Source organism: Caretta caretta, chromosome 4, assembly GCF_965140235.1.
Source record: "Caretta caretta isolate rCarCar2 chromosome 4, rCarCar1.hap1, whole genome shotgun sequence".
Classification (NCBI taxonomy): domain Eukaryota; kingdom Metazoa; phylum Chordata; order Testudines; family Cheloniidae; genus Caretta; species Caretta caretta.
The window spans coordinates 69842966-69870431 of NC_134209.1; the positions used below are offsets into that span (position 1 = coordinate 69842966).

Genomic DNA, 27466 nt, shown 5'->3' on the forward strand with positions numbered 1-27466 from the left:
GGAAATAGTTTTACTTTGTGTAATGACACATCCACTCCCAGTCTCTATTCAAGCCCAAGTTAATTGTATCCAGTTTGCAAATTAATTCCAATTCAGCAGTCTCTCCTTGGAGTCTGTTTTTGAAGTTTTTTTGTTGAAGAATTGCCACTTCTGGGTCTGTAATCGAGTGACCAAAGAGATTGAAGTGTTCTCCGACTGGTTTATGAATGTTATAATTCTTGACATCTGATTTGTGTCCATTTATTCTTTTACGTAGAGACTGTCCAGTTTGACCAATGTACATGGCAGAGGGGCATTGCTGGCACATGATGGCATATATCACATTGGTGGATGTGCAGGTGAACGAGCCTCTGATAGTGTGGCTGATGTGATTAGGCCCTATGATGGTGTCCCCTGAATAGATATGTGGACACAGTTGGCAACGGGCTTTGTTGCAAGGATAGGTTCCTGGGTTAGTGTTTTTGTTGTGTGGTGTGTGGTTGCTGGTGAGTATTTGCTTCAGGTTGGGGGACTGTCTGTAAGCAAGAACAGGCCTGTCTCCCAAGATCTGTGAGAGTGATGGGTCATCCTTCAGGATAGGTTGTAGATCCTTGATGATGTCTGTGTGTGTGTGTTTCTCACTCTTGCTCTCTCTGCCTGACTATTTAAGAGTCTTTATCTGCAGTGGATAAGTCAATGGACTCATGAGTGTGAGAATGACTCTATGTAGTCCAGTGGTTAGAGCACTCACCTGGGAGGTGAGAGACCCTGTGTCCGGTCCCTCTTTCATTATTTACCCACAGTGGAACAGCTTCAACACGAGAGACTGAGGAAGCCCTGTGGTATTAATTTAGATGGAATATCTAGGCTAAAGGTATTAACATAACCCAATCATTGTCCAACATTAAACACAGTTTTACACAAGGTCAGAGGTTTGGTATATAGAGACCTAAGCCTGCTTGGTAGCATTGCAAACACACCATTAAACATTTTTTTAGCCTTTTATTAAAGATAATGTAAAGAAGGAAAAATAATTAGAGCATTTGAAATGTACAGTATTAAGTAAGGCTTTCATTGTAACAACATCCCTTATTTTCCTTTGCTGGAGAGAGTTCTTAGAAGGAACTTCCCCTCTCTCCCCGCCCCACTTCTTTGACAGTCCTTTAGATCAGTGGTTCTCAAAGCCGGTCTGCCGCTTGTGCAGGGAAAGCCCCTGCCGGCCAGACCGGTTTGTTTACCTGCCACGTCCGCAGGTTCGTCCGATCGTGGCTCCCACTGGCCGCGGTTCGCCGCTCCAGGCCAGTGGGGGCTGCGGGAAGTGGTGCGGGCCGAGGGATGTGCTGGCCGCCCTTCCTGCAGCCCCCATTGGCCTGGAGCAGTGAACCGCGGCCACTGGGAGCCGCGATCGGACGAACCTGCGGACGCGGCAGGTAAACAAATCGGTCCGGCCCGACAGGGGCTTTCCCTGCACAAGCGGTGGACCGGCTTTGAGAGCCACTGCTTTAGATGGTATCAAAGATGGCAATGACTGCCTTTTTTTGGGGGAAGAGAAGAAATGAATTGAAATGGGCTAGCGCTATTGTTCTTGCTGAAGTCCAAAATCTCCAATGGGGTTTGGGATTCAGCTGGAGCTAGTAAAGTTGGCAATGTCAGCTGGGTACCTCTCTCTAGCCCAATCTGGTCAGGGCATCTCTCAGGATGATGAAGGCCCAGGGTTCCAGGAGATGGTGGGGGTGGCAGCGATGGCAGTGAAGCTTGCTCCTGTAGCCAATTTTTCTCCCCACAGTCTCTTTCTTTAAGGACCCCAAAAGGGAGTGATGGGTGAGCTCATCCTCCCATTATTTTGTCCACCAATTACACCTAGTTCCTGACACACCAGTTTTGGTTTACTGATTTCTGGTTCCATGATTGTTTTGTTTACCAAGCATGATCATAACTGACCTTGAATTATATCAGAACTTTTTGTTGTACTAATTCAATCAGTCTCTCTTTCTTTCACAACTTTTCCTGTCAACATCAGAGGGTATTGTGACATCTTATGAACTTACACATTCATTTTACAGTTGAGCTCACAATTAGGGTAAATTTGTAGGCCCCAATTATTACATATCAGAATATCCCATAGCTGAGTGGGTAGATCGCTCTGAAGTGGGAGACCCCTCTTTAAATCCTTTCTCTCCCTCTGGTAGAGAGGGCTAAATTGAGCCTAGGTCTCCTGTATCCCAGCTGAGCACACTAATCACTAGGCTATGTTATAAGTTGGCTGCTGCTACCCTCTCCTCCTCCTCTTACCATTACATGTGAAGCAAGGCAGGAACCTTAGTCATTACTGCAAGACATGAGTTATATGCCTAAACCTCCTGACTCCAGGCAGCTGGTTTCAATTCATGGATGGCTAAGCAGAGATAGGTGCCTATCTCCAAGAGAGGGGCAGGACTTTGCCCACACCATTGTTGTGGGCATGTCCCATTGGCTAGCTTAGGTGGCTCCCTACCTACTGTGCTGGCTTTCATGGACTACATTCTTATGTCTCTCTCTCTCCATTCATTGTATAGGGAGTCAAAAAGCCTAACTTGGATTATTGGATTCTAGTATTGTTTCTGTCATTTTCTAGGTGCCTAGAAGTTAGGCACCACAAGGCTCAGTGTTGAAACCCCTAAACCCTTTCATAGATTCCACCCGTAGTTCATAATCTCTCATCTTCAATTTTTAATGTTAAAATGCAGCTGGAGTTTTAGATAGACAGCTGCTAAGATTGTAAGTTAATTATATCTGATTATTAGTCAAAAGAACATCTTTTATAATCTTTGGAAAATAAGAACATTGGGAAATCACCAACAAGAGCTAGAAATGATGTAACATATATTTTTACTATAATTATAATTGAACAGTTTGTTTCTGTATGGACAGACCATACATATTTCATCGTGTCTCAGATTTTAAAATTACTGCTTGCTACTTGAGAAAAACAAAATAGTTTATCTGATTTATATAATTAAGATTTTCATCTGATGGAGTTATACTATTTTGTTATTTGCATTTTCAAGAAGCCAAGAGGGCAACTAGTATAGTCTTAACAATAAAAAAAATACTGCTTTTTAATGGAAATGTTTTATTATATTTTTTTTATTATTAAATCAGCAGAGAACTCCTTTCTCTGTCTAAGGATATTATTATTTTATTTAAACTAAACATTCTAGAGCAAGAATGCAATTCCTGTTCTCCCCCCTGCAAAAAAAAAAATTACTATGAAAAAAAAAATCTCAAGAACTGATCAGTACTTTCAAATTTTTAAAAATATTGAACATGTTCTTATCAGGAAAAAGAAAAAGGGTATTCAGAAAATACTGCCCTGAATTCTCTGATGGGGTACACAGGTAGAATTCCACTGAAAGCAGTGGAACTGCATGTATTTATGCCAGCAGAAAATGTGCCCACTGTGGTTTGTCTTAGGTCCCAATCCTGCAAACACTTATGCACATGAGTAGCTTCACGAACACCAGTATACTCATTGAATTCAATACCAAGGCTCCCCCATCCCACAGAGGCCAGTGACATTTGGAGGCAAAACTAGGTATGAATATTGGTGCAGAGCCAATTTTCAGCAACAATTAACTGTTTATTGTATCATTTTCCTCCCATCCTTTGACTTATGTATGGGGGCAGAGACTGTCTTACTCTTTGTCTTTACAATGACCAACACAATGGGGCCCTGAGCTATAGTACCAGTTTTACTCAGTAGGATACAGATGTGAGCAAAAGTTATTCATGGATATACGTGTTTGCAAGATCAGAGCCTTATTTTGTAAATTTGTTTTGGAGAGACAAGGTTGAAAAATAATAACTGTCTTCTAGTCAGTGTATTTTAATGAGTATAAAAGGTGGGGAACCTATTTTTTCCTCTGTTTACAGCTTTCAGATGGCAGCAAGTAGGGAAGGACAATAGTAATATTAGTTGAGTATTGTAGCAGAACAACCCAGACAATTGCTAACTTTATTTTAAATTGTGCTAAAGTCCTTTTAAAATCATGACTAGTACTTTAGGGCTTGTCTACGAGGGGAAATTTACCAGTATGACTCCCTTAATGGCATTTATTCCAGCATAAGGATGTCCATAAGGATTATAATGGTGTGTATGTATACACCTGCTCCCCGCCCCAGTACATTTCCCCAGACAGATAAGCCCTTGGAGTGTTTTTCAAAGCTTGGGATTGTGAAAATTCCTCCCATCCTAGGAAGCACCTCCTAGCCCAATAAGATACAGCTTGATCTGAGTCTGCTTCTAATAACTGGTTTTGAGAATTTATTGACATGCCTGTTTTGCCTACCGACTTTCTGACGTCACTGAAATCCTGGGTATTGACTCAGTGGGGAGGAGGTACTGAGATGGGAATGGAAAGGGTGATGCTTATCTGGGAGCAAGAATGGAGTCTGTAAAGGCTTCATCTCCAGAAACACACTACTTTCTCAGGGCTATGTTGAGTTTGTTTAGAGAAGGCTTTTACCTTGTTTCTATATAAATAGTTACAATGACATCAATGTTGGCAATAGCATTTAACAAAAGATTAATCCTCCTGCACAGATTATTTTCTCCCATGACACACTTTCCTCTGATAAAGTGGGATAAGTGATTCCCATGTGTGATCAAATGGGAAATAGCTTTGTTTTAGGGCAAGCCTGCCCTGTAGCCCGCCGTACTGAGTTAGTGCAGCACTGTATGTTCTCCTTGTCTCAGTTTCCCTTCTCAGGAAGCCAGTAACTCCACTTCAGGCACTCATGATGCTTGACTCAATAATACTCTCCTCAGGGCTTGTTTATGACAAAACCTCATACAAAGGGGGGCAGAACAAAGAGTCCAAATAAATAAAAGATGCCTCTGGCTTTGAGAGTTCCTCTGAAGCCTGCCCTTTAGGTTCCCTTAGGGTGACAGTCCTGATTTTGGGGCTTTTTCGTATATAGGCACCTATTACCCCCCACCCCCATCCCGATTTTTTACACTTGCTATCTGGTCACTTGAGGTTCCCTTCCCAGTCCTCTCAAGCATTCTATGTCAGTCTTTGCAAAAAGAAAAGGAGTACTTGTGGCACCTTAGAGACTAACCAATTTATTTGAGCATGAGCTTTCGTGAGCTACACGAAAGCTCATGCTCAAATAAATTGGTTAGTCTCTAAGGTGCCACAAGTACTCCTTTTCTTTTTGCGAATACAGACTAACACGGCTGTTACTCTGAAATATGTCAGTCTTTATGTCTCTCCTTATGGTGGGAGTCCCCAGTCCTCCTGGGGGAGCTGGGTAGTTCAAGCAATTATTACTTTAGGATTACCTCTCAGTCTCTAGTCTCCTCCTTATAGCAGGAGCTCCCAGCTCTCCTGCTGGAGCTGGGCTGCAATTTGTTTCCCTCAGCTGGCCCCACTTCGTCCTCAAGTTCAGAGGGTTTCGTGGTCACCTCCTGCTGCTATCTACTCCCTGCTAACTCAGGGCCCTGCAGGAAACTTGTTATTCCCTTTGGTGGCTGCAAGCAACTGCCCTGCTATGTGGGAGAAGGCAGCATTTATTCTTGTCCCTTTCTCCCAGCTTATCCCCAATTGGTTGAGGGGGGAGCCTTGCCCTTCCTCTCTGCCCTTCCTCTCTTCCTCTCTATAATAGACCGTTTAACTCTTAGTCCTTGTCTACACTATGAGTTTAGGTCGAATTTAGCAGCATTAGATCAATTAACCCTGCACCCATCCACACAACAAAGCCATTTTTGTTGACTTAACGGGCTCTTAAAATTGATTTCTGTACTCCCCGACGAGGGGATTAGCGCTACAATTGTCATTGCCGGGTCGAATTTGGGGTAGTGTGGATGCAATTCGATGATATTAGCCTCCGGGAGCTATCCCAGAGTGCTCCATTGTGACTGCTCTGGACAGCACTCTCAACTCAGATGCACTGGCCAGGTAGACAGGAAAAGCCCCGCAAACTTTTGAATTTCATTTCCTGTTTGGCCACCATGCCAAGCTGATCAGCACAGGTGACCGTGCAGATCTCATCAGCAGAGGTGACCATGGAGTCCCAGAATCACAACAGAGCTCCAGCATGGACCGACTGGGAGGTACTGGATCTGATCGCTGTATGGGGAGACGAATCCGTGCTATCAGAACTTCATTCCAAAAGACGAAATGCCAAAATATGTGAAAAAAATCTCCAAGGGCATGAAGGACAGAGGCTATAACAGAGACCTGCAGCAGTGCTGCATGAAACTTAAGGAGCTCAGGCAAGCCTACCAAAAAACCACAGAGGCAAATGCCCGCTCGGGGTCAGAGCCCCAGACATGCCGCTTCTATGATGAGCTGCATGCAATTCTAGGGGGTACCCCTACAACTACCCCACACCTGTATGTGAACTCCTGCAAGGGAGTCTCACGCAACAGGGATGAGGATTTTGGGGACGAGGAAGATGATGATGAGGGGGAGGTTGAAGATAGCGCACACCAGGCAAGCGGAGAAACCGTTCTCCCTGACAGCCAGGAACTGTTTATCACCCTGGAGCCAAAACCCTCCCAAACCGGGCTCCCAGACCTTGAAGGTGGAGAAAGGCACCTCTGGTGAATGTACCTTTGTAAATATAATACACAGTGTAAAAGTAAGCGTGTTTAATGATTAATTAGCCCTGAAGACTTGGGATGCATTCGCTGTCAATACAGCTACTGGAAAAGTCTGTTAACGTGTCTGAGGATGGAGCAGAAATCCTCCAGGGACATCTCAATGAAGCTCTCCTGGACGTACTCCCAAAGCCTTTGCAAAAGGTTTCTGGGGAGGGCAGTCTTATTCCGTCCTCCATGGTAGGACATTTTACCATGCCAGGCCATGTAGTCTGGAATCATTGCATAAGAAAGCATGGCAGTGTATGGTCCCGGTGTTTGCTGGCATTCAAGCAACATCTGTTCTTTATCTCTCTGTGTTATCCTCAGGAGAGTGATATCATTCATGGTCACCTGGTTGAAATAGGGGAATTTTATTAAGGGGACATTCAGAGGTGGCTGTTCCTGCTGGGCTGTTTGCCTGTGGCTGAAAAGAAATCATCCATGCTGTTAGCCATGTGGTGAGGGGAGGGGTGAAGCGATCATCCCAGAGAATTGGGTGTGTGTGGGGGCTTAGTTGGGTTTGTGCTGCACGTTAACCCGAAAACATCAGCCCCTCCTTTTAAATGGCCAATGTGTCTTTTTCAATTTTACTCTCTCTTTTTTTCCTCCCACAGCTGCAAATGTTTCAATGCTGCAACTAGCATCTCCGTCCCAGAGGCTAAGCTCAGGTAAGAAGGTGAAAAAAATGCACTCACGATGAAATGTTCTCTGAGCTCATGCAGTCCTCCCGCACTGAAAGAGCTCAGCAGAATGCGTGGAGGCAAACAATGGCAGAGTTCAGGAAAGCAGAAAATGAACGCGAGGACAAGAGGGATGCCCGAGAGGATAGATGGCTCGAGCAACAGGAGAGATGGTGGCAGCGTGATGAGAGGAGGCAGGATGCAAGGCTGTAGCTACTGGAGGATCAAACTGATATGCTCCGGCATATGGTTCAGGTGCAGGGAAGGCATGGACCGCAACTGCAGGCCCTGTGTAATCAACCACCCTCCTCCCCAAGTTCCTTAGCCTCCTCACCCAGACGCCCAAGAATGCTGAGGGAAGGGGGAGGGGCCTCCGGGCACCCAACCACTCCACCCCAGAGGCCTGCCCAAGCAACAGAAGGCTGGCATTCAATAAGTTTTAAAGTGCTGTGTGGCCTTGTCCTTCCCTCCTCCCCCACCCCTCCCGGGCTACCTTGGCAGTTATCCCCCTATTTGTGTGACAAATTAATAAAGAATGCAAGAATTTGAAACAACAATGACTTTATTGCCTCTGATTTATTGCTGGTGATCGAAGCGGGGAGGGGAGGGTGGTTGGTTTACAGGGAAGTAGAGTGAACCAAGGGGGCAGGTTTTCATCAAGGAGAAACAAACAGAACTGTCACACCATAGCCTGGTCAGCCATAAAACTGGTTTTCAAAGCTGCTTTGATGTGCAGCGCACCCTGCTGTGCTCTTCTAATCACCCTGGTGTCTGGCTGTGCATAACCAGGGGCCAGGAAATTTGCCTCAACTTCCCACCCTGCCATAAACATCTCCCCCTTACTCTCACAGATATTGTGGAGCACACAGCAAGCAGTAATAACAATGGGAATATTGGTTTCGCTGAGGTCGAACCAAGTCAGTAAACTGCACCAGCGCACTTTTAAATGTCCAAATACACATTCTACCACCATTCTGCACTTGCTCAGCCTACAGTTGAACTGCTCCTGACTACTGTCCAGGGTGCCTGTGAATGGCTTCATGAGGCATGGCATTAAGGGGTAGGCTGAGTCCCCAAGGATAACTATAGGAATTTCAACATCCCCAACAGTTATTTTCTTGTCTGGAAAGTAAGTCCCTTGCTGCAGCCGTTCCCACAGACCAGAGTTCCTAAAGATGCAAGCATACCTTTCCCGGCCATCCCATATTGATGTTGGTGAAACGTCCCTTGTGATCCACCAGTGCTTGCAGCACCATTGAAAAGTACTCCTTGCGGTTTATGTGCTGGCTGCCTTGGTGCTCCGGTCCCAAGAGAGGGATATGCATTCCATCTGTCGTCCCACCAAGGTCAGAGAATCCCATTGCAGCAAAGCCATCCACTCTAACCTGCACATTTCCCAGAGTCACTACCCTTGATAGCAGCAGCTCAGTGATTGCGTTGGCTACTTGGATCAGAGCAGCCCCAACAGTAGATTTGCCCACTCCAAATTGATTCCCGGTAGCTGACCGGTAGCTGTCTGGCATTGCAAGCTTCCAGAGGGCTATCACCACTTGTGAACAGTGAGGGCTGCTCTCATCTTGGTATTCTTGCACTTCAGGGTGGGGAAAGCAAGTCACAAAGTTCCATGAAAGTGCCCTTACGCATGCGAAAGTTTTGGAGCCACTGGGAATCATCCCAGACCCGCAGCACTGTGCAGTCCCACCAGTCTGTGCTTGTTTCCCGGGCCCAGAATCGGCATTCCATGGCATGAGCCTGCCCCATTGCCACCAGAATGGCCAAATTGCCAGGGCCCGTGCTTTGAGAGAAGTCTGTGTCCATGTCCTCATCACTCTCATCACCGCACCGCTTGCCGTGATATGGCGTCTGCAGGAGAGCAGAGTTGCAGGGGAAACGGTGGTTGGATGACCAGTTTTGCAGACCTACTCCACCGTCTGCTGCCAGGACAAAACAGCTAAGTGGGTTGCATGCTTGCCATGGTATGGGCGAGACAAGAGCAGCCGAGCAGAGTTGCAGTGGAAGCAGCGGACGACGGTCATATAGACTAGGACCTGCGAGGTGGATTCATAGCACCAGGAGAGCAGAGTGGCAGCGGAAGTGGTTGTTCGTTGACAACGGTTTGCAGACCTACTGCACCGTCTGCTGAAAGCAGTATGGCGCCCGCATGGAAAAAGGAGTGAAATGATTGTCTGCCGTTGCTTTCATGGAGGGAGGGGCAACTGACGACATGTATCCAAAACCACCCGTGACAATGTTTTTGCCCCATCAGGCATTGGAAGCTCAACGCAGAATTCCAATGGGCGGCAGTGATTGTGGGAACTGTGGGATAGCTACCCACAGTGCAATGCTCCAAAAGTTGATGCTAGCCTTGATACTGTGGATGCACTCCGCTGACTTAATGTGCTTAGTGGGGACACGCACAATCGACTGTATAAAGTTGCTTTCTAAAAAATTGACTTCTATAAATTTGACCTAATTTCATAGTGTAGACACAGAGCTATGACGGGGGCAAGGTGGATTGACCAGTAGTCAGTACTACACTTAGGTCAGTAGAGATGACCCTGTCACGTGCTGTCACAGAGGAATTTATTTAGACAAATGCCCCAGTCCTACAAAGAAGCAAGTGTTTAATTGTATACATTATGCATTGTACCATTGATCTCGTTGGATTACGCTATTACTCCCACTACATAAAGTTAAGAATGTGCATTATTTTTGTAGTATTAGGACCTATATCATTATTCAAAATTACCAATTAGATATCCAAAGATACAACCCATTTATTTCCCGCTGTTTGTAATACATTGTATTATTTTGTCTCAAGTGAATGACCAACAGTTCTTCATGATCATTTATTAGAAAATTTAGATGCAATCCCATTCAGACTGCTGTATCTGCAGATATTTGAATTTTGCAAACAGCAACATTTATGGAGAAAAATAAGAAGACATCTTTTAACTCCACAGAAATCAGTAGACATGGGGAAGTTCTCGAAGGCCAGAGTGGGAAAATGATAGAAGTTTCATAAAAATCCCAAGCACATAAACAAAAGTCCCTTTCTGAACAGAACCAAAGGGGTCCCGTCTCTGTCTTCATTCTGTGAATAGTTTCAGTAAACTGGCCATGCCATCCAGCAAACACTTACACACTTGTTTAATTAGGCACCTGAGCAATCCCACTGCAACAGAGGAACTATTCCGGTACCTGAAGTTAAGCAGGTACATAAGTGTTTGCAGGATGGGGGCCTCGGTGTATGAGTAGTGTCCTTTCCCTGTAAATGACATTGGTTTCGGCCAAGCCACAACCTTTGTGTCATTATTCCTTCCTGTCCTTCTTTCCAAAGCAATAGCTCCTGGGATAGAAGAACTACAGGTGCAAGTGCAAAGCATGGGCCTGACGCTGTACTACTGAAGTCAGGGGAGAGTTTCACCACGGACTTCAGTGGGAGCCTGATGTTGCTCAGGGAGTGGAGAGAAAATTTAAAACCACCCGGCTTTACTGTCCCTTTGCTGGAGAGACGAGAGTAGCATTGTCACCTGAGGCAGCCCCGCCTAGTGCTGCGCCTGCGTGTTACCTCCTTCTTCCTGCTGCCTGGCCCCGGCTGCAGTGAGATGGGCGGAGGTGGTGGCATTCTCCCGGATTCCCGGGGAAGAGCCCAGCGGCAGACCAAGGCAGTGGGGTGTGGGAGAGAAGAGGCAGAGCGCATTCACCGGGCCCCTGCGGAGGGGGAGAGGGGCCGCGGGGGGATCCGTGCGGCTGGAGGCAGAAAAGGTAAGTGGCCCTGAGAGCGGGAGCAAGGCTGTGACATGTGAATAGCGCGACTGAAGCCTGCGTGTGAGTGGATCATGTATGTTGTTATAGACATGGGTGTTATTCACAATGCAATTCCCCACCACTGGGGCACTGACACGAGGGGCCAAGGGAAGGCTGCGTTATGAAGAGTTGTCGCGCGAGCCGCCTTCTCTTCCGTGCTTTTGCTGAGCGAGGTTGGGACCCTGTCGCCGGTTTGTTCGAATTCATTGCTTTCGCGGTGGCTTTGCCCAGCCTTCCGGCCGGTCTGTCCAGATCATCTGGACCTGAGCTGCTGGGGCTCCCCTGGGAGTGCTCGCGCCTGGCTGGGTGATGAAGTGTCGGGCTTGGGCTCGGGAGCAGTGAGACCTCGCTTCTCGTGCCGCAGGATTAACAAGAGGTAATAACACAGCCATAAAAATCCCCCTTCCTTCTACTGCAAATTAAAATCGATTTTTCTCCCTGGAAAGAAGAGGAACAATCTTCAACACCAAGACAATCTCATTGTAATGTAGATGCCGGTTCTGTCTTTTCCAAGGGCCTCACCATATAAAAAAATTAAATATTTGCACCACTGTGCAGGGGCTTTGGAACAATTTGTACAGTGGGGGTCCTGAGAGCCATTGACCCAAACTGTAAACCTTGTATATGATGGAAATCACTTCAAGGCAGGGGTGCTCCAGCACCCCTAGTTCTAGCACCTGTGTCACTGTGACTTTACAGGAGTCTGAAATGCTGTTTTTCTGTGCGCAGCCTGGTTCCTTGCACCGGATCGTATATTTACTGCTTGCTTAACTCCCTACTCAGTATCTTCAACTTCAGAGGGGGAAGGACATTAAAAGTAAAGGCAGGTCCATGCTGCACCCTTGCCTTGTGGGGAGCGATCCTGGTCGCCTGTGTTTCATCTGCAATTGTGCGCCACTGTGAGTCCCCTGAAGTTGAAGAAATGGGAGGAGGGTACAGCCCTCCCCCCTCAGCTGCAGAACGAGACACGGATTGATGGGCCCCTGATTGCGTCGTGGTGTGTTCGAGCTTTCACGCGGGTGTGTTTCTCTTCACGCCCTCCCTCAGTGATTGATGCTGGAAATGCTGTCGTTTGCTGAGCCGCAGCCATGGTTGCGAGTCTTTCTGCTCCCGGGTGAAATAGGGGAGGCTGGGACGGACTGAGTTCGCAGCCTAGGAGCCAGGGCAGCGCGCGAGGCTAGAGGGGAGAGACGCGGCGGCTGTAGCCTGCCGGGGGAGGAATCCCTCCTGCTGCTGCGGGGGCTCTGGGGACTGAGATCAGTTTAGGGCATGGAGAGGCAGCCCCGCCCTGGCTGCGCAGGGTGCCCCGAGGAGCCAGGGACCCCACCCTGCGGCGCCCCCGGTCCCCTCTGGGCGGAATGGCGAAACGACAGGGAGGGCTTGCCATAGATCCGGCGGGGCTTCCCGCCCTCCCGCCAGGTGCGGCGGCGCTGCCCAGCCGCGGGCCGTGCGGGAAGTGGGGGCAGGCGGCCGTGCTGCACCCGGCCCGGGGCCCTCGCTCCTTGCGCACGCGGTGGGAGAGCGCAGAGCTGCGAGAGGCGACAGCAAGGGCGGGGTCCCTGGATAGGGGGCGGCTGGGGCAAGAGGAGAGGTGCCCTGAGCCGGGCAGGAGCGGAGGAAGGGGGGGTTGCGAGGAGAGGGCGCTTGCTGGGTGTGGGGAAGGGCGCAGCTGCTGGCCGCCGGGTTTTCTTCCAGCTGCCGCACTTGTTGTGGAGGGGAGCTCAGGCAGCATCCCCCTGGGCGGAGGGAGGGGACGCGCCGCAGCCCGCCCCACCTCACCTCACCCTCGCCCCGGGACTGAACACACTCAGCAAACTTGGGCTCTCAGTAGGGTTTCTTTAATTGCCTCTCTCAGGATCCGCCCAGAGAAGCCAGCGGAAGCTGGGAGAATGAGGTAAGGAAGGGGGGTTAACCCTTTCCTCTCTGGGCTGCAGCTGACCGAGGAGGAGGAGGAGGAATCACCCGACGGGATACACTTGCTGTAATTAACTGAATCAAGTCACTGCTATTTCCCGTATAAGTGTGTGCGCAGGACAGAATCTAGCCGGGCAAGCAGCCTACCTCCAAAACCAAACCTCAGCTTTAAACCGCTCTGATAAAGTGTCCCGAGGTCTCCAGGACCATGTAGTTCGACCTTCAGTTAAAGACCGACCTGTAAGTAACCAATTTTTTACTGCCCCTTGGGTGGTCCTCTAAGGCAGCTCTGTGTGTACACATACACATGCCTTTTTATCTGCATAGAGGACAAACCTTTTTGGCTTATTTTTCTCAATCAGAAATCAAATATTAACACTCCCTCTTTTACCACCTTCTAAAAGTATCTTTGGAATCAAAAAGGCTAGCTTTTAAAACTATGATGTCTTCATTTTGTCTGGTGGCCATTGTCTTTATTGTCTGTTTTACTCATGCACTGAACTAAAAGGGGCCTTGTCTTTTTCAGTCATACTTTTAAGGGATATGTTTCAGATGAGCATTTTCTCAGGGTGTGTTCAATGGTCATCTTCTAAGCTGTTGTGATTAATATGAGCCTTTCTTCTTGTGGCAGGTTGGATTTCTAGTTATACATGCCAGTGTTTTCTGTTGCTGTAACTGTGGTTAGCAACTAGTTGCTCCATTTACTTCATTGTAAAGCTATTGTTGAGATCCAGACATCTAAGTATTGTGGTGAGGATTGTGGTGTGTGAGCACTCAAAGGCAGTGCTGTTTTAGTGTGAGTTTGGGAGATATTTTACAGAGAAATATATTTGGTAGAGAACAGGAGGTATGGACTAAAGGGAACAAATATGAATTTCTAAAAGTCACTGTACACTGAAACATTTCACTTGTTAATTTGTGTATGCAAATATAGTATTTTGCGTCTCTTTCAAATGGCAGTTACTTTGGTTGGGAAACAACATTTTTTAGAATGCTTGTCTTCTGAGCTGGGGAAAAGCTCCTTATTGCTCTCCGTCTTTGAAGAATGGTTATGGGTGAAATTCTGTACGATAAAATCATGAGTGAGACAAAAATAAAATGCTCCATTTAATTAAAATATTTGGTGTTCCTTTCCTTTGAAAAGTGTGATCTGCAGATCTGATAATATTCAATATGTGTACAGCAGTGTCAATATGAACATTCTTAAATGTACTAAAGGCATCACTTTAAAACCGTTTTGCTGCTCAGACTGATTTGGATGTAACAAATGTGCAAAGATGCAGATTATAATGTTGGAAGTCTTTGAGTGTTGATCTCCCATCTTCTCCCCTTCTACCCTTCCTTCTAAAATTTCAGCTCCAGTTGAATTTTATCAGATTAAGTGTTTAGGGCACTAACCTACTCCCAGTGTATTTTGGAGTGGGACTTGCTCCCTAGTTATGAGTGGGAATTGCTCTCGTCCCTCCCTCTACTTCTTGCAAGGGCTAGGGGACACCTGCTGCCACCAATAAGCTGTGCAGACAGTGTCGCAGTCTACTTGAAGTGAGCTGTAGCTCACGAAAGCTCATGCTCAAATAAATTGGTTAGTCTCTAAGGTGCCACAAGTACTCCTTTTCTTTTTGCGAATACAGACTAACTCGGCTGTTACTCTGAAAGCAGTCTGCTTGTTTATCTCTTCCCCCACCCACATTAGTGGCTAGTATTATGGTGCATCCACAAACTGATTCTTTGAGAGAGGAATTTTGACATTCCTCTGTATCTCAGCCTAGTAACTAGGGTACTTTATGCTTCTGTTAAGAGCAGGTGACCTCCTCTACTTGACTGTGCTTATCTGTGGAAAAACAATAGCTGAATGCTTGTGTGTGTTTTGTAGTTTTCCTTTCACACATTCATTCCAGACTTCTTTTTCCCCCTCCATCCCGGTTATGGGAAAAAATTAAGTTTATCACTGTTGCCATCATCCAAAGCTGCATGAGGTACTGGTGGGTTTAAAATGGTCTCTATTATTAGGTTTACCATTACTTGCTGGGCTTTTCCCCCGTTCTACTTATGGGCTTAATCTTACAGAAGTGGAGAGGAGACTCTTTTGTTCCCTGTTAATTCCCCCAAGGAAAGGCAATAGAATGTATGATTCACTTCCTTTTTGGACCATCCATCTCCTATCCTCATCTGTAAAGCGTGTAACAGCTGTTGCAACACTCCTGCAGGTCAGGGGAATAAGAGGCTTCATTTGGGATTATGTATAGCTATTCAACTGATTAGAATAGGGTACAAACCTCAACATTTGGATACAAAACTCAAACCAAAGTTGTGGGGTGGGGGTGTTTCTCTGGGGCCTCTAGCATAGGTCCCATTTCTAGAAATGACCAAAACATTTGCGGAGGTGTAGTGCTTTTGATAGAATTCTACTTTGGGATAGAAAGCTGTGTATTCAAGGGCTTTGCCCAGTGATGAAACTTAGTGCTAATTAGTAATGCAATCTGTTTGACTTTAATATTTCATCTACAGGAAACAATACCTTTTTTTCTGACTTCTAGTAGTGCTCTAAAAGGAAGTTAAAAGCCCATGGCACTCTTCAGATGGGTCAGTCTTCGCTCTGTTTTTTGCCAACATTTCCTGTCTCAATAGAACAGGTTCTAATGTACAAGACTGTTTTGAGCTGTTAATGAATACATAATAGGTATTAGTTTTCCACAGCATTATGAGTATCCAAAAATTAAAGTTAGCTTGAATATACGTAATATATAAAAATCAAATATCTCAAGTTTTAAGAAATCTAAAGGCTTTACTCAACAGCTAGAAGTTGTATGCTGAACTCTTTTCCCCCCACAATACTTTAATCCAGTGGTTCTCAACCAGGGGTACACAGAGGTCTTCCAGGGGATATATCAACTCACCTAGATCAGTGTTTCTGAACCCCGGGGTTGCGACTCCAAGATGGGTCATGAGACAGGTTTAGGGGCATCACAAGTGCAGGGCCGGTTTAGGGGGTGGCAAGCGGAGCAATTGCCCAGGGCCCCATGCCATTGGGGGGCCCGCCGTGAAGCTAAGTTACATGCTTCAATCCCAGGTGCCGGGGCTTGGGCCTCAGACTCCGGAAAGGGGTACAGTAGTCTGGAAAGATTGAGAACCCCTGCTTTAATGTATCTGAAGTTCTACTCTCGTGTGGTTAATGTTGGGACATTGATGAAGCAGCACTGTTTGATTAGGATTATTTACCAGTTCTTCCTAATGCATCTGAATTTATTAGAAATTTCCACTTCTTGTGTAACACTCTGAGAGTTGAGACAAACCCTGATGCGTTCAGTCTATCAGTCTCTATATAGAAGATAGCTGACTTAAATTTGAAGCACCTCTTTCTCAGATCCTTTTTCTCTCTTTTCCTTCCTCCATCAAAGTATCCTCCTCAACGCTTCAGAGCCTGTATTTTCTGGGTTCCCCACGCTCATGAATACTTTCACTACTTCAAGAGAGTGAAATGAATATGACTAGTAAATTTGAAGTAAATATCTGGTTGGCTGCTGCCCACAAGATTCCAAAAAGCACTGGTGAAGTTGACTGGTGTCTTGTGACTTTTTCCACTGAAGTCAGTGGAGCTATGTCAAGTTACATCAGCAGAAGATCTGCCACATGGCTTGTCTCTGTAACTTTTTATCTCTGTGAATGTATGCTATAATGGTTCATATCTGGCAGCGGTGAAGGTCTCTTTTTCCTCCCCCACCTTGCCAGTATTTTTTGTTCCAAAATATTAAGTAATCTGAATTGCTGTTAATTATGTATACGTTCTGTCAAATGTGAGGAACAATGCCAAGTAGATAAGGCTAATTAATAAACAAACTTTTGTTTAGTAGTAGTCTTGCACAAGTGCATTGCTGTAACTTTTTTATTAGATTTCCTATTACCATTCTTTGCCTGGTACTCCTTCTTCAGTCTCCATCTAACTTTGCCTGTGCAATAGATACTACCACTCAATTTGGTAGTATCTATCTCTGATTACAATGCTGTTTAACCACATCCTCCAGTAAACATGTAAAGGGATTAAACAATAGCATTCTTAGTTGGGCCTTGTTTTTGAAACTTTTTAGTCTGATGCGTTCTCAGGGAAAATCTCTAAAAAGTGTAAATTCGTTCATTAATACGAGTGACCTGACAAACTTTTAAATTGTGCCTTTGAAAAAAAAAAACCTAACTAGCTTTAAAATTGCTGCCACCAACATCACCATTTGCTCCGCCACAGTGGCAACATAAAAAAAAAAATAATGCAGTTGTCACAATAACTTTGAGCTACCAGATTCTCATCTAGACATACAAGTTTTCTTAAGTAAATATTTTCAGCTTTGCATGTGCTTAGAGCTTAGGCTATGTAATTTTATTATTCCAATTTTATATCCCCCCCCCTTTTTTTTTTTTGATCTGTAGTGAGACATGCTTATTGAGGTAGCTACAGTAATCTAGATACCTGAGTGAATTATAAAGACACATCCTAATAAAACTGCAGTCTCTCTTCTAGTGTGTAAATTTTGGTAAATGTATTGTAACTTGACCATTAATGACAATGACAAAATGTAGATGCTAGGTTTTTTTAAGATGCATGTCTGTGGTCAGTAACCATAAATATTGCACAGTTTTATTAAGAATCTAGGGTTTTGGGACTCTGTACACTTTATTAATGAAAACTGCATGAAAAATATTAGGGCAAAAAAGCCATATGCTACATAGTTGAACAATCTGGGATAATTCATTGTCTTGATTCACTGTTGAAGGGGAAGCCATTTAAAAAGCTTCAGGCAGAGCTTTTGTCAATATATAAGTACATTCTAACTCTGCATATTGAAATCTGTATAATGATATTTTTAATCTAAAATGAATAGTTGGAATGTGTTCCGTTTGTTGAAATGGCTTGGGATAAATATTGTTTCTTTAGAAATTATATTGAATCCAGAATAGGTGTTTCAGTAACCTCTGGTCTCTCCAGAGGCACTCAATGCTTTAAATTTAAAGTTTTTAATTTTATTTAAATGTAATGCCCCATAATTAGCTGACATTTTATTGTGGATGTACATAAATTTTACAAAATTAGGCCCTAGAGAACTTTGTTTTTCAGAAAATCTCCCATCTAGATTAAAACTTAAAATGACTAATGATTGTTTTATATTGAATTTTGTGTATTTCCCACTAATACATTGCTACCTGTACCAGGGAAAAAATCCAGTCTCTTTGATCTGAATTTCACCATTGTGTTTTTTGTTGTAGGTTGCGAAGATGGTCCAGGGCTGCTGCATTGTTTTCACTTCAGGCAGATTAGAGTTTGAAAGTGTCTGACACAAATTGCTACTCCATTGCTCAATGTTTCAAGGAGACCCAGGGAAGTACGTCTCTCCTCATAGGAGAGACTAAAATGCATGTTATGAATTGTCTCTCCTTGGTCAATGATAAAGAAAATGGGGCTATATCAGTTGCAACTGGATTAATGATTGAAGATCCGACAACAGAACAAGTGCCACCACCTCCTCCAGCACCCCCGTTGCTGCCACCATGTTCAGTCACAGGTGCTGGTTTTTCACCTCCGCCACCTGGGGTGCCGCCGCCGCCGCCGCCGCCACCTCTTCCTCCAGGACCAACCCCACCAGCTCCGCCACAGTTTATAAATGGGCATGGCCCCCACAGCAAAAAAAAACGGATGCGGAGTTTCTTCTGGAAAACAATTCCTGAAGAGCAAGTCCGCGGTAAAACAAATATCTGGACTATTGCTGCAAGACGGCAGCAGTTCCAGATTGACACAAAAACAATTGAGGAGCTTTTTGGGCAGCAAGAGGAAACCAACCTTCAGGGTCCTAGGAGGCGAACTTCAAAATCATCATTTAAAGATACTAAAGAAGAGGTAAGAATTCAGAAGTAGCCCAACATTGCTGTGTCTCTCTCTCTCTCTCTCTCTCTCTGTTATTCACCATAATGTCTTAGAAATTGATGTGAAATCTGACCAGCTGCCATTCACCATATCTTTTCTTATCACTTTACCCAAAAAACTTGCAGAGCATAAACTGTTAGATTTATGCTTTTATTTAAAGATACTAGTTCGTGAAAGGCTGGTTCTGTTATTATGTTATCTCAATAAAGTCCCTTAATTTGATCACTGGCAAAAAATATTATATTTGAGGAAGAAAGAATGTGTCTCCAGTGATTACTGTAGATTCTGTCTGGCTAGCCCTTGATAAATCTTCATTTCTGGGCATGGATTACATGAAGAGTACAAATACAGTAATTTACACGCATTATTTTATATGCACAACTGCACCATGTCCTTGTCTTCCTTTTCAGTTGCTACTTTTGAAAGCACACACTTCAAGGAGTTGTTAAAGGGATCTAGTAGGCAGCGTTCCATTAGTAGTAGTTCTGAAGGGCAAAAGTAAATGATGTATCTCGAAGGAGGATAAAAGAATCATCCTAACACAAATGCAAAAAGACAAAACTTTGTTTTTAATGTGACTGTTTGGAGACAATGTAGGGGAGAACGCGTAAGTATATGAGTGAAACAACAAATGTTTTTCTTAGGGCTGGTCTATGCTACCACTTAAGTCGATGTAACTTGCGTCGCTCAGGGGTGTGAAAATGACACCCCTTTGAGCGACACAAATCACTTAGCATGATGAGGACACCATTTTATGTCAGCGGGATGTGCTTTCCCACTGAAATAGTTTCCACCTCTCACGGAGATGGAACAATTATGCTGACAGGAGAGCACTCTCCTGTTGGCATAGCATATCTTCACCAGATGTGCTACAGTGGTGCAGCTGTACTGATATAGCACAGTAGTGTAGACTTGCTCACTGCATCTGTTACTAATTTTAGATCTAATTTAAGTTGTTCCCCATTTATCAAGTTCACCTTCTTAATACTGGGCAATAGAAATAGAGTAGTTTCATTTTCTGGTGCTACAGAAAATCTGGTTTGGGGGTCATGTGGGGTAGGGGAGAGCATTTCCTTCAACTCTGTAAAGGAATCTTTAGAGTCAAACATTTTCCAGTAAACCACTTAGTAGCATTTCTATTTTGTTCTTCTTCTTCTTTTTTTTTTTTTTAAAACTCTTACAAACAACCTATGTTTTTTTGGACTAAACAGCTTGGAAGTGTTTCTATTAAATATTTGCAAAACTGGAAGTAAAAATGCAAATGTAAGTACTGGTAGGCAGAGGGAATTTACAGAGAGGAAATGTTAAATATGCATAAAGGACCAAAGAATGGAACGAATATTAATTCAAGCACCAAATAAGAGAGACTGCTGGAAATGTATCTGCTTTTGTATCAAACTTTAGTGAGGAAAATTAAAAAGGTGTTAGAACTGATTTAAAACATCATACATTTGTAACTTCAGTAGACTTGAAAAGGGGGTGTCAGGATAAAGTTTAAACAAATGTGCAGATATTAGAAAAAGGAAACTAATTTCTTATGAACACTAAAGAAATATGACAGGTTTCAGAGGAACAGCCGTGTTAGTCTGTATTCGCAAAAAGAAAAGGAGTACTTGTGGCACCTTAGAGACTAACCAATTTATTTGAGCATGAGCTTTCGTGAGCCACAGCTCATGAAGTGAGCTGTGGCTCACGAAAGCTCATGCTCAAATAAATTGGTTAGTCTCTAAGGTGCCACAAGTACTCCTTTTCTTTTTACTAAAGAAATAGACAAACAATGGAGATCTGGTTACTTCATTGTGAACAGGTTGGGGGGCCACATGATTTTAAAAAAGCAAATAAAGCTGCTCTTTAAAGGCTTCCATGAGTAATTTTTACATCAAGCAAAGAGTGGAATAATGGATCTCTGATTATTAAGTATCCTGAATGATGGGATAATGAGTATCAGATAACATGATTTCTCAAATTTCTAACAAAACTTCATAGCTTTCATTAATATAATAACAAACATGATGCCCCTAGGAGATATTCCAATTGAGCAAAATGTTGATTCGTGAGACTTTCTTTGAAATGAGAACACTGCAGCCTTTAATGGAATCATTTTGGCTTAGAGGTGGTATATAGCTGCTTATGTGGTGTTTTGAGTATTTTTTTGATCTTCTCCTATCTCCTCCGAGATGCTGAGGTCTTACAGCTCTTTTTTAACATTAATGGGAATTGCAGCTCCTATATAAAATATTGTAAGACTACAGTATTATTTAGTGCAGAAAAAATTCATGGCTTTGTCCATGATAGAAGATGAAATCTGTTTTTTAGGTGTTTATATTCCAAATAGGTGGAGAATTGTGGGTTGTTGTGTTTTTTTTATATGATGGATGAATGATAGCCTTTTTATTGGTGTGGATGCCAAGTAGGGCCGAATAAACCTTTTGTGGGCCCACACCAAACATATTTGTGGGCCCCCAAAGGGCCTGGTGCATGGTGAGGCATGGTGCAGGGGGTGGGGGTGTCGGTCCCCAAAGTGAGGGGTGGATGGGAGCAATGGGGCACAGTGCGGCAGGGGCATCCCCATTCCGCCCAGCCCAGTGCAAGGGCACTGTTTACAAACTGGCTGCTGCCAGATGCACACTGGCCTGCTTGGCCCTGTGCTGCCAGAGTGCCTCTTCCGCTCAGGGGCGTGCCTATGCCGTGCCACATTGCCTCCCCACCCAGCACCCCCTGACCCCTTATGCCTGGAGACTCCCCCACAGACCTCTATGCCCAGCACCCCACCAGACCTGCTATGCCCAGAGATCCCACCACCACAACTGCAGTTGCCCTGCACGCTATCACTCCTCACCCAGTGCCCCCCTCCAGTTCCCATAACCACAACTGCACAGTGCCCCCTGAGGCTCCCCTATGCCCAGTGCCCCAAAACACTGAAACCTCTCCCACCCTCCATTGCCCAGGGCCTGCTGCCCCTCACTGTCCTGCGCCCCCTGCCAGACCTCCCAGAGACCCACTCCCCCACGCCCTGCCACCCAGCCGCACTCAGTGGCTCTGCTGGGAGGTGACCTTGTCTGCTGGGCTGAGTTGGTAGCACAGCCAGGGCCAGTCCTAGGGTGGAGATTGCTTTGGTCCCTCCGGAGCGGTGCAATCAGCCAGGCCATAGTGGGAGCAGGGCCTGCCCTGGCCAGGCTCCATCAGGACCCACTTGTCTGGCGGAGCCTGGCCGAGCTCCCTGCACTGCCTCCCTCCCCACATTGGCCAAGATTGGCCTGGCCTCTGCACTGTTCCTAGCAGCTCAGCCCTTGGGGTCCGTTTATTAATCAGGATAAAACCAAGTCCTTGGCCATTACCATCAAGCAGCTTCCAGCTCCGGTTTGTGACCAACTCCATATTAACCTGTTCAAACGGGACACTGAGCAGGTGGCAACTGTTAAATACTTGGGAAGCATCACAGACCGTGCTGGAGGATGTTTGAGAGATGTGGACGCTTATGTAGCATCAGCCAAGTTCCGGTCCTGTCAGTGGCGTTTGGAGACATTGCCACATCAAGCTTGCTTTGAAGCTGTTGCTCTATAGAACCAGTTATTCCAACTCTTTTGTACCACAGTGAAGTGTGGGTGCTGAGGAAGGCTGAAGAGCACTGGAGTGAATTTTTTAATCTTGCCATCTTCATCAGATTTTTCATGTTAAGTGGCAGAACAAGATCAGCAATGAGGTTATTCATAGTCCAGCAGTTGCCTCCATCAGTACTAATTTGGTTTCAGTGGCTTTTTTGGTACGGATGTGTTAGGATGGAAGACCAGTGAATTGTGAAGCATGTTTACGAAGAAATGCCACTACTCAGCCAGTGACCACATGGTCACCAAAAGTTCTGGCAATATAAGATTGCCAATGGCTGACAGACTGAACATCCAGACGAATTATGTTAAGAACCTAGCTAGAGATCAATCTGGATTGTGCTTGATCTGCAAGGAGGTATGTTCTCTTGGGGTTTGCCTTGATACTGGTGATGAGTGTTAGTGGGCTTCACCAGCAAAATGAGATTTGAGGAGGGATTTGAGGCAAAAGGGTCAAGGAAGATGAGGGTGGAGAAGAAGACTTGAGACTTGGCTAGAAAAGGTCATAACGAATCATGTGAGATCTGCTTTGGCAGAGGGGATGGTTACAATCCACAAAAAATTCTCCAGTTGAGATGATGTATCAAATGTTGTTAGTAGTGGTCAGTGCTGGAACTGGCATTAATTTTAGTAACTTTATAAATTATGTGGAGGAATTGGCATATGTTGTGTTGACCAGACTTTGCAGATGATACCAATACAGGAGGTCTGACACAAAGAGAAGATTGAGGCAGAGTCCCGAAAAACTTGAAGTAATTAGGTTGCCTCTTGTTATTCCTCCAACATATGAAAACATGCTAAGATGCTGAAGTGCAGGGGGCTGGACTGGTTGACCTCAAGGTGTCTTCCAGCCTTACATTTCTGTGATCCTACTATTCTGTGCCCATGGGCAAGAAGAAAACCGAAGGAAAACTCTAACAGGGAAATGGATGGATGTTAGGAATGCAGAACAAGGTTTAGTGCGATGACATGTATGTAAAAATAGAAGTTATATTAGCTCCATGTACAGAGTTAAGGGCCAGTGTTTTAAAGTGAAGAGCAATTTGTGTGTGTGTGTGTGCGCGCCAAATTTGAGACTTTCACAGGATTTTTCAGAAAAGAAGCCCCCTTTAAAGAGTCTTAAGGTGAACACACAAAAAGTGAGGAACCCAAAATTACAAGTTGCTTAGGAAAATCTTGGTCAAAAGTTTTAATTGAAAAATCGAACAATGAATGTAAAAAATCATATGCAGAGCAGTGAGAGCTAATATACTAGGCCCTATAAGAAAATGTGACTACTGAGGCTCTGTTGAATTTTGATTTTGTACCTAGCTTGTGGTCATGCAATAACTTTGTACTGCGCTGACACTGAAAGAGTAGTTATATATGTTCTCTTTAAGGGAAAGAATAAAAACAATTAAATTGGTTCACCAATTTCCCTGATGCACTGAGCCAGATTTTCTGTAAATTTGTGTAATGTCATGAAGACAATGAGGCTATATTGGCTTAAACAGTGAGGATTTGGCCTCCTGCATACTTAACTGTACAGAATTGTGTACAGTTAAATACTCTAACTAAAAAGAATACGAAGAGTAGCACGTAAGATATAAGAAGGTTAAGAACTTGTATAGCTTACACAAATGGAGAGAGGGATCTTAGATCTGAACAAATTATTGAACAAGCTATAAGGACTGAATGAGACTGTGTTACAGGATTTAAAGAATGGTAATTTTAGATTAGAAGTGAGCAGAACAATTGGAGAATAGAACTGCAATCTAAAAGGTCATTGAGGGGTACCTTCAGTGAAACATTTGAAAGGAGATTAGATAATGCACTGGGGAACGATAGTTTAACCTGCACTAGGTGCTGGGGCTTTCACTTATTGAACTGTGTGGGCCTCTCAGCTCCCATGATTAGAGGAGAGAGACTGAGGTGTATCCCCACTGTTTACATTTGCTAGGCTGGTAGGAATTCTGGCTAGCAATAATCTAATTTAAAAAAAAACAACAAAAACTGTGTATCACATTCTTTCAGACTTGTAATGAATTTGAATCAAGAAGAGAGGGAATTTCAAAGTTCTGGAAAATATTCATATCTACTTTTTTTTGGGGGGGGGCATTTGGCAAATGAGATTGTCTTGGATATGCAGTATTGTATAGGAGTATGCTGGAAGCATACTAGCTACATCTGCATTTTTATTTTCACCAGCTGGCTTCAGAACTTGACATATTTAGTACTTTTTCCTGATGTTCCCATTGCAAATGATAGTTTTTTTTTTCTGACACTGTTGCTGAGTATAATATATCTGTGCAACTGTCAAACACAGTGTGAGGCCATTGGAGCCCTGTACATCTGTGTATTTGGAGTTGTTTGTGGCAGCCAGGTGACAGTGTTAACATGAAACAATTCCCCTGTGATAGTAAATCTCAGTGACTGTTTTTTATGGCTGTTATCTCCAAACTTGCAGTGGTAAAATTGTAATTTTAATGAAATGAGATGATATAATTCACTCAGAAAATTTGCTAACTTTTCAGATTCCTAGCTTTGTTCCATTAGGACTTGGTGCAATTTTTTGGTATTAAAAAAACCTAACTCATTCTTTTGATTAGAAAGAACTTTAAAAATATAGGAGGAGGAAAAAAAGTACACTCCTTTTTTGGTTGGTTTTTAGAATTACATATAACAAAATTCTATAACAAATCTGTGGCTTTTTTTAAAAAAAACAAACAAACAAATGCCAAGAGAACATATTTCCTTGCAGGTCAAGTGCAATCCAGGTTGATCTCTAGCCAGGTTCTTAACATAATCCGGCTGGATGTTCAGTCTGTCAGTCTTTGGCAATCTTATATCGCCAAAACTTTTGGTGACCATGTGATCGCTGGCTGAGTAGCGGCATTCTTGGTAAACATGCTTCACAATTCACTGGTCTTCCATCCTAACATATCCGTACTAAGAAAGCTGCTGAAACCAAATTAATGTCATGGGGTACTGCATCCAGATAAACTGAAGATTTGAGCATTATTTATATCTAATACTGATGTCAGATTTATTAACTGATTTAAAGTCCTTCCATTTAATCAGCATGACCGTTCATTCATATGAATTAAAACAATACTGTGTGTTGACTCTTATTTAGGTTCTTATACTGTGGTGGTCATGGTATTTGATAAGTTACCCCTGAAATAATATGAACTATACATTTCAAAGTATGTCCCTGGATGTCATGGAACTTCAAACTTTTGTAATAGTCTGTGTCCCAGTTAAGTCATCAGTGAGCAGCATTAATGTATGGATATGATATGAAATCATTGATTCCACTCTACCTGGCCCTGGAGTACTGTGTCCAGTTTTGGGTGCCATGCTTTAAGAAAGATGTGGGCAAATTGGAGAGAGTACAGAGGAGAGCAACAAAAATGATAAAAGGTTTAGAAAACCTGACATATTGAGGAAAGGTTTAAAAAAAGCTGGCTGTGTTTAGTCCTGGAGCTTGTCTGCACTTAAAATGCTGCAGCGTTGCAGCTGTACCACTGTAGTGCTTCAGTGAAGACATTATCTATGCTGATGGGAGGGCTTCTCCCATCAGCATAGGTAATCCACTTCTCTGAGGGGTGGTAGCTCGTTGAAAGGGAAAATTCTTCCATCGACCTAGCACTATCTACTCTGGGGTTAGATCGGTTTAACTGTGTTGCTCAGGGGTGTGGATTTTTCATACCCCAGAATGACATAGTTATACCGACTTGATATCCTAGTGTAGACCAGGCTTTGAGAAAAGAAGACTGAGGGGTGATCTCATATGACTTCATGCTAAGGGCTGTCAGAAAGAGGACAGGGCTCAGTTGTTCTCCATGTCCACTGAACGTAGGACAAGAAGTAATTGGCTTAATCTGCAGCAAGAGAGATGTAGGTTAGATTTTAGGGAAAACTTTTTAGTATTGGAATAGGTTATCAAGGTAGATTGTGGACTCCCCATCACTGAAAGTTTTTAAGAACTGTTAGACATATACCTGCCAGGGATGCTATTAACTACACTTGTTTCTGCCTCAGCACAGGGATGGACGAGATGATCTCTTGAGGTTCCTTTCAGCCCTACATTTCTGTGATAAAATCTAGCTTGTTACATGGTGAATTATAATTTGTCTTAATTCTCTCACTAACATGCTGTGGTTTTCTCTTAACTTGGACATCTGTTCCGCAAGCCAAGGGTGTTGTGGGTGGGCTGCATTGTTTCCTGTTAAAGACTAGTTTAATAATAGATCACTCCTTTTCTGCTCTCTAATGAATGATACTCAGATCTAGCCATTCATTTGACTTGTGTTTTGGTGACAACTCTTTTGTACAAAAGATTGCATATAATTTATTCTTTTTATAACAATTTAAGGAATAGAGTCTGTATTTTAAGGTTTTCAGAAGTATTACTGGAGTCATGTCTCTTGCTTTCTCTCTCTCAGATTTCCATTTTGGATTCAAAAAGAAGTATGAATATTGGGATATTTCTCAAACAATTCAAAAAGTAAGATTTCCTTTTTCATACAGTTAATTAACTTGAGCTTGAAGTGAAATGGTTACACAATAAGTATTATTGGAAATAAAGAAGACATATGATAGAATTGGAAAGGCAATGTTTCTTTAATTTAGTTTAGGTTCTGCACAAAATTGTCAAATAACTTCAGTTCATAGTTTAAACAAAAACATGTTTATTTGAGTGCCAATTTTACTTAAATCTTGTGTACTAATGAGCTCAGTTTGATTGTTGCCTTGCCAGTTGAGCTGAAGTTTCATATGCAGTAATTGAAAGCTATACATTCTCATGTAATTCAACGTGAGATGCTCTTCATTTGGTTTTTCTCTCTTTACGAAGAAAGAATGGAATGGGGTGAGAGAGGATGTGGGGGGGATTCCCAGACCTGGGCCATTCTTTTTATGTGACAGATCTGAGGAATTGTCCCATATTGAGGTGGTGCTAGAG

General features: G+C 43.9%; 1 protein-coding gene across 4 annotated transcripts in view; it reads left to right on the forward strand.

Moving 5' to 3' along the window:
- Positions 1–10864: 10864 nt before the first annotated feature.
- The window catches only part of FHDC1 (FH2 domain containing 1), a 48953-nt gene continuing 32351 nt past the window's right edge, over positions 10865–27466 (forward strand). Inside the window, exons 1-4 of one of the 4 annotated variants that reach the window (XM_075127745.1) lie at positions 10865–11052; positions 12950–13248; positions 18262–18889; positions 26949–27010. In XM_075127745.1, coding sequence (XP_074983846.1) covers positions 18407–18889; positions 26949–27010 — 545 coding nt within the window. In that variant the 5' untranslated portion in view covers positions 10865–11052; positions 12950–13248; positions 18262–18406. Of the gene's footprint in view, positions 11053–12118; positions 12186–12949; positions 13249–18261; positions 18890–26948; positions 27011–27466 lie in introns of those variants that run through there. The other 3 variants (XM_048847633.2, XM_048847635.2, XM_048847634.2) reach the window with 3 other exon arrangements.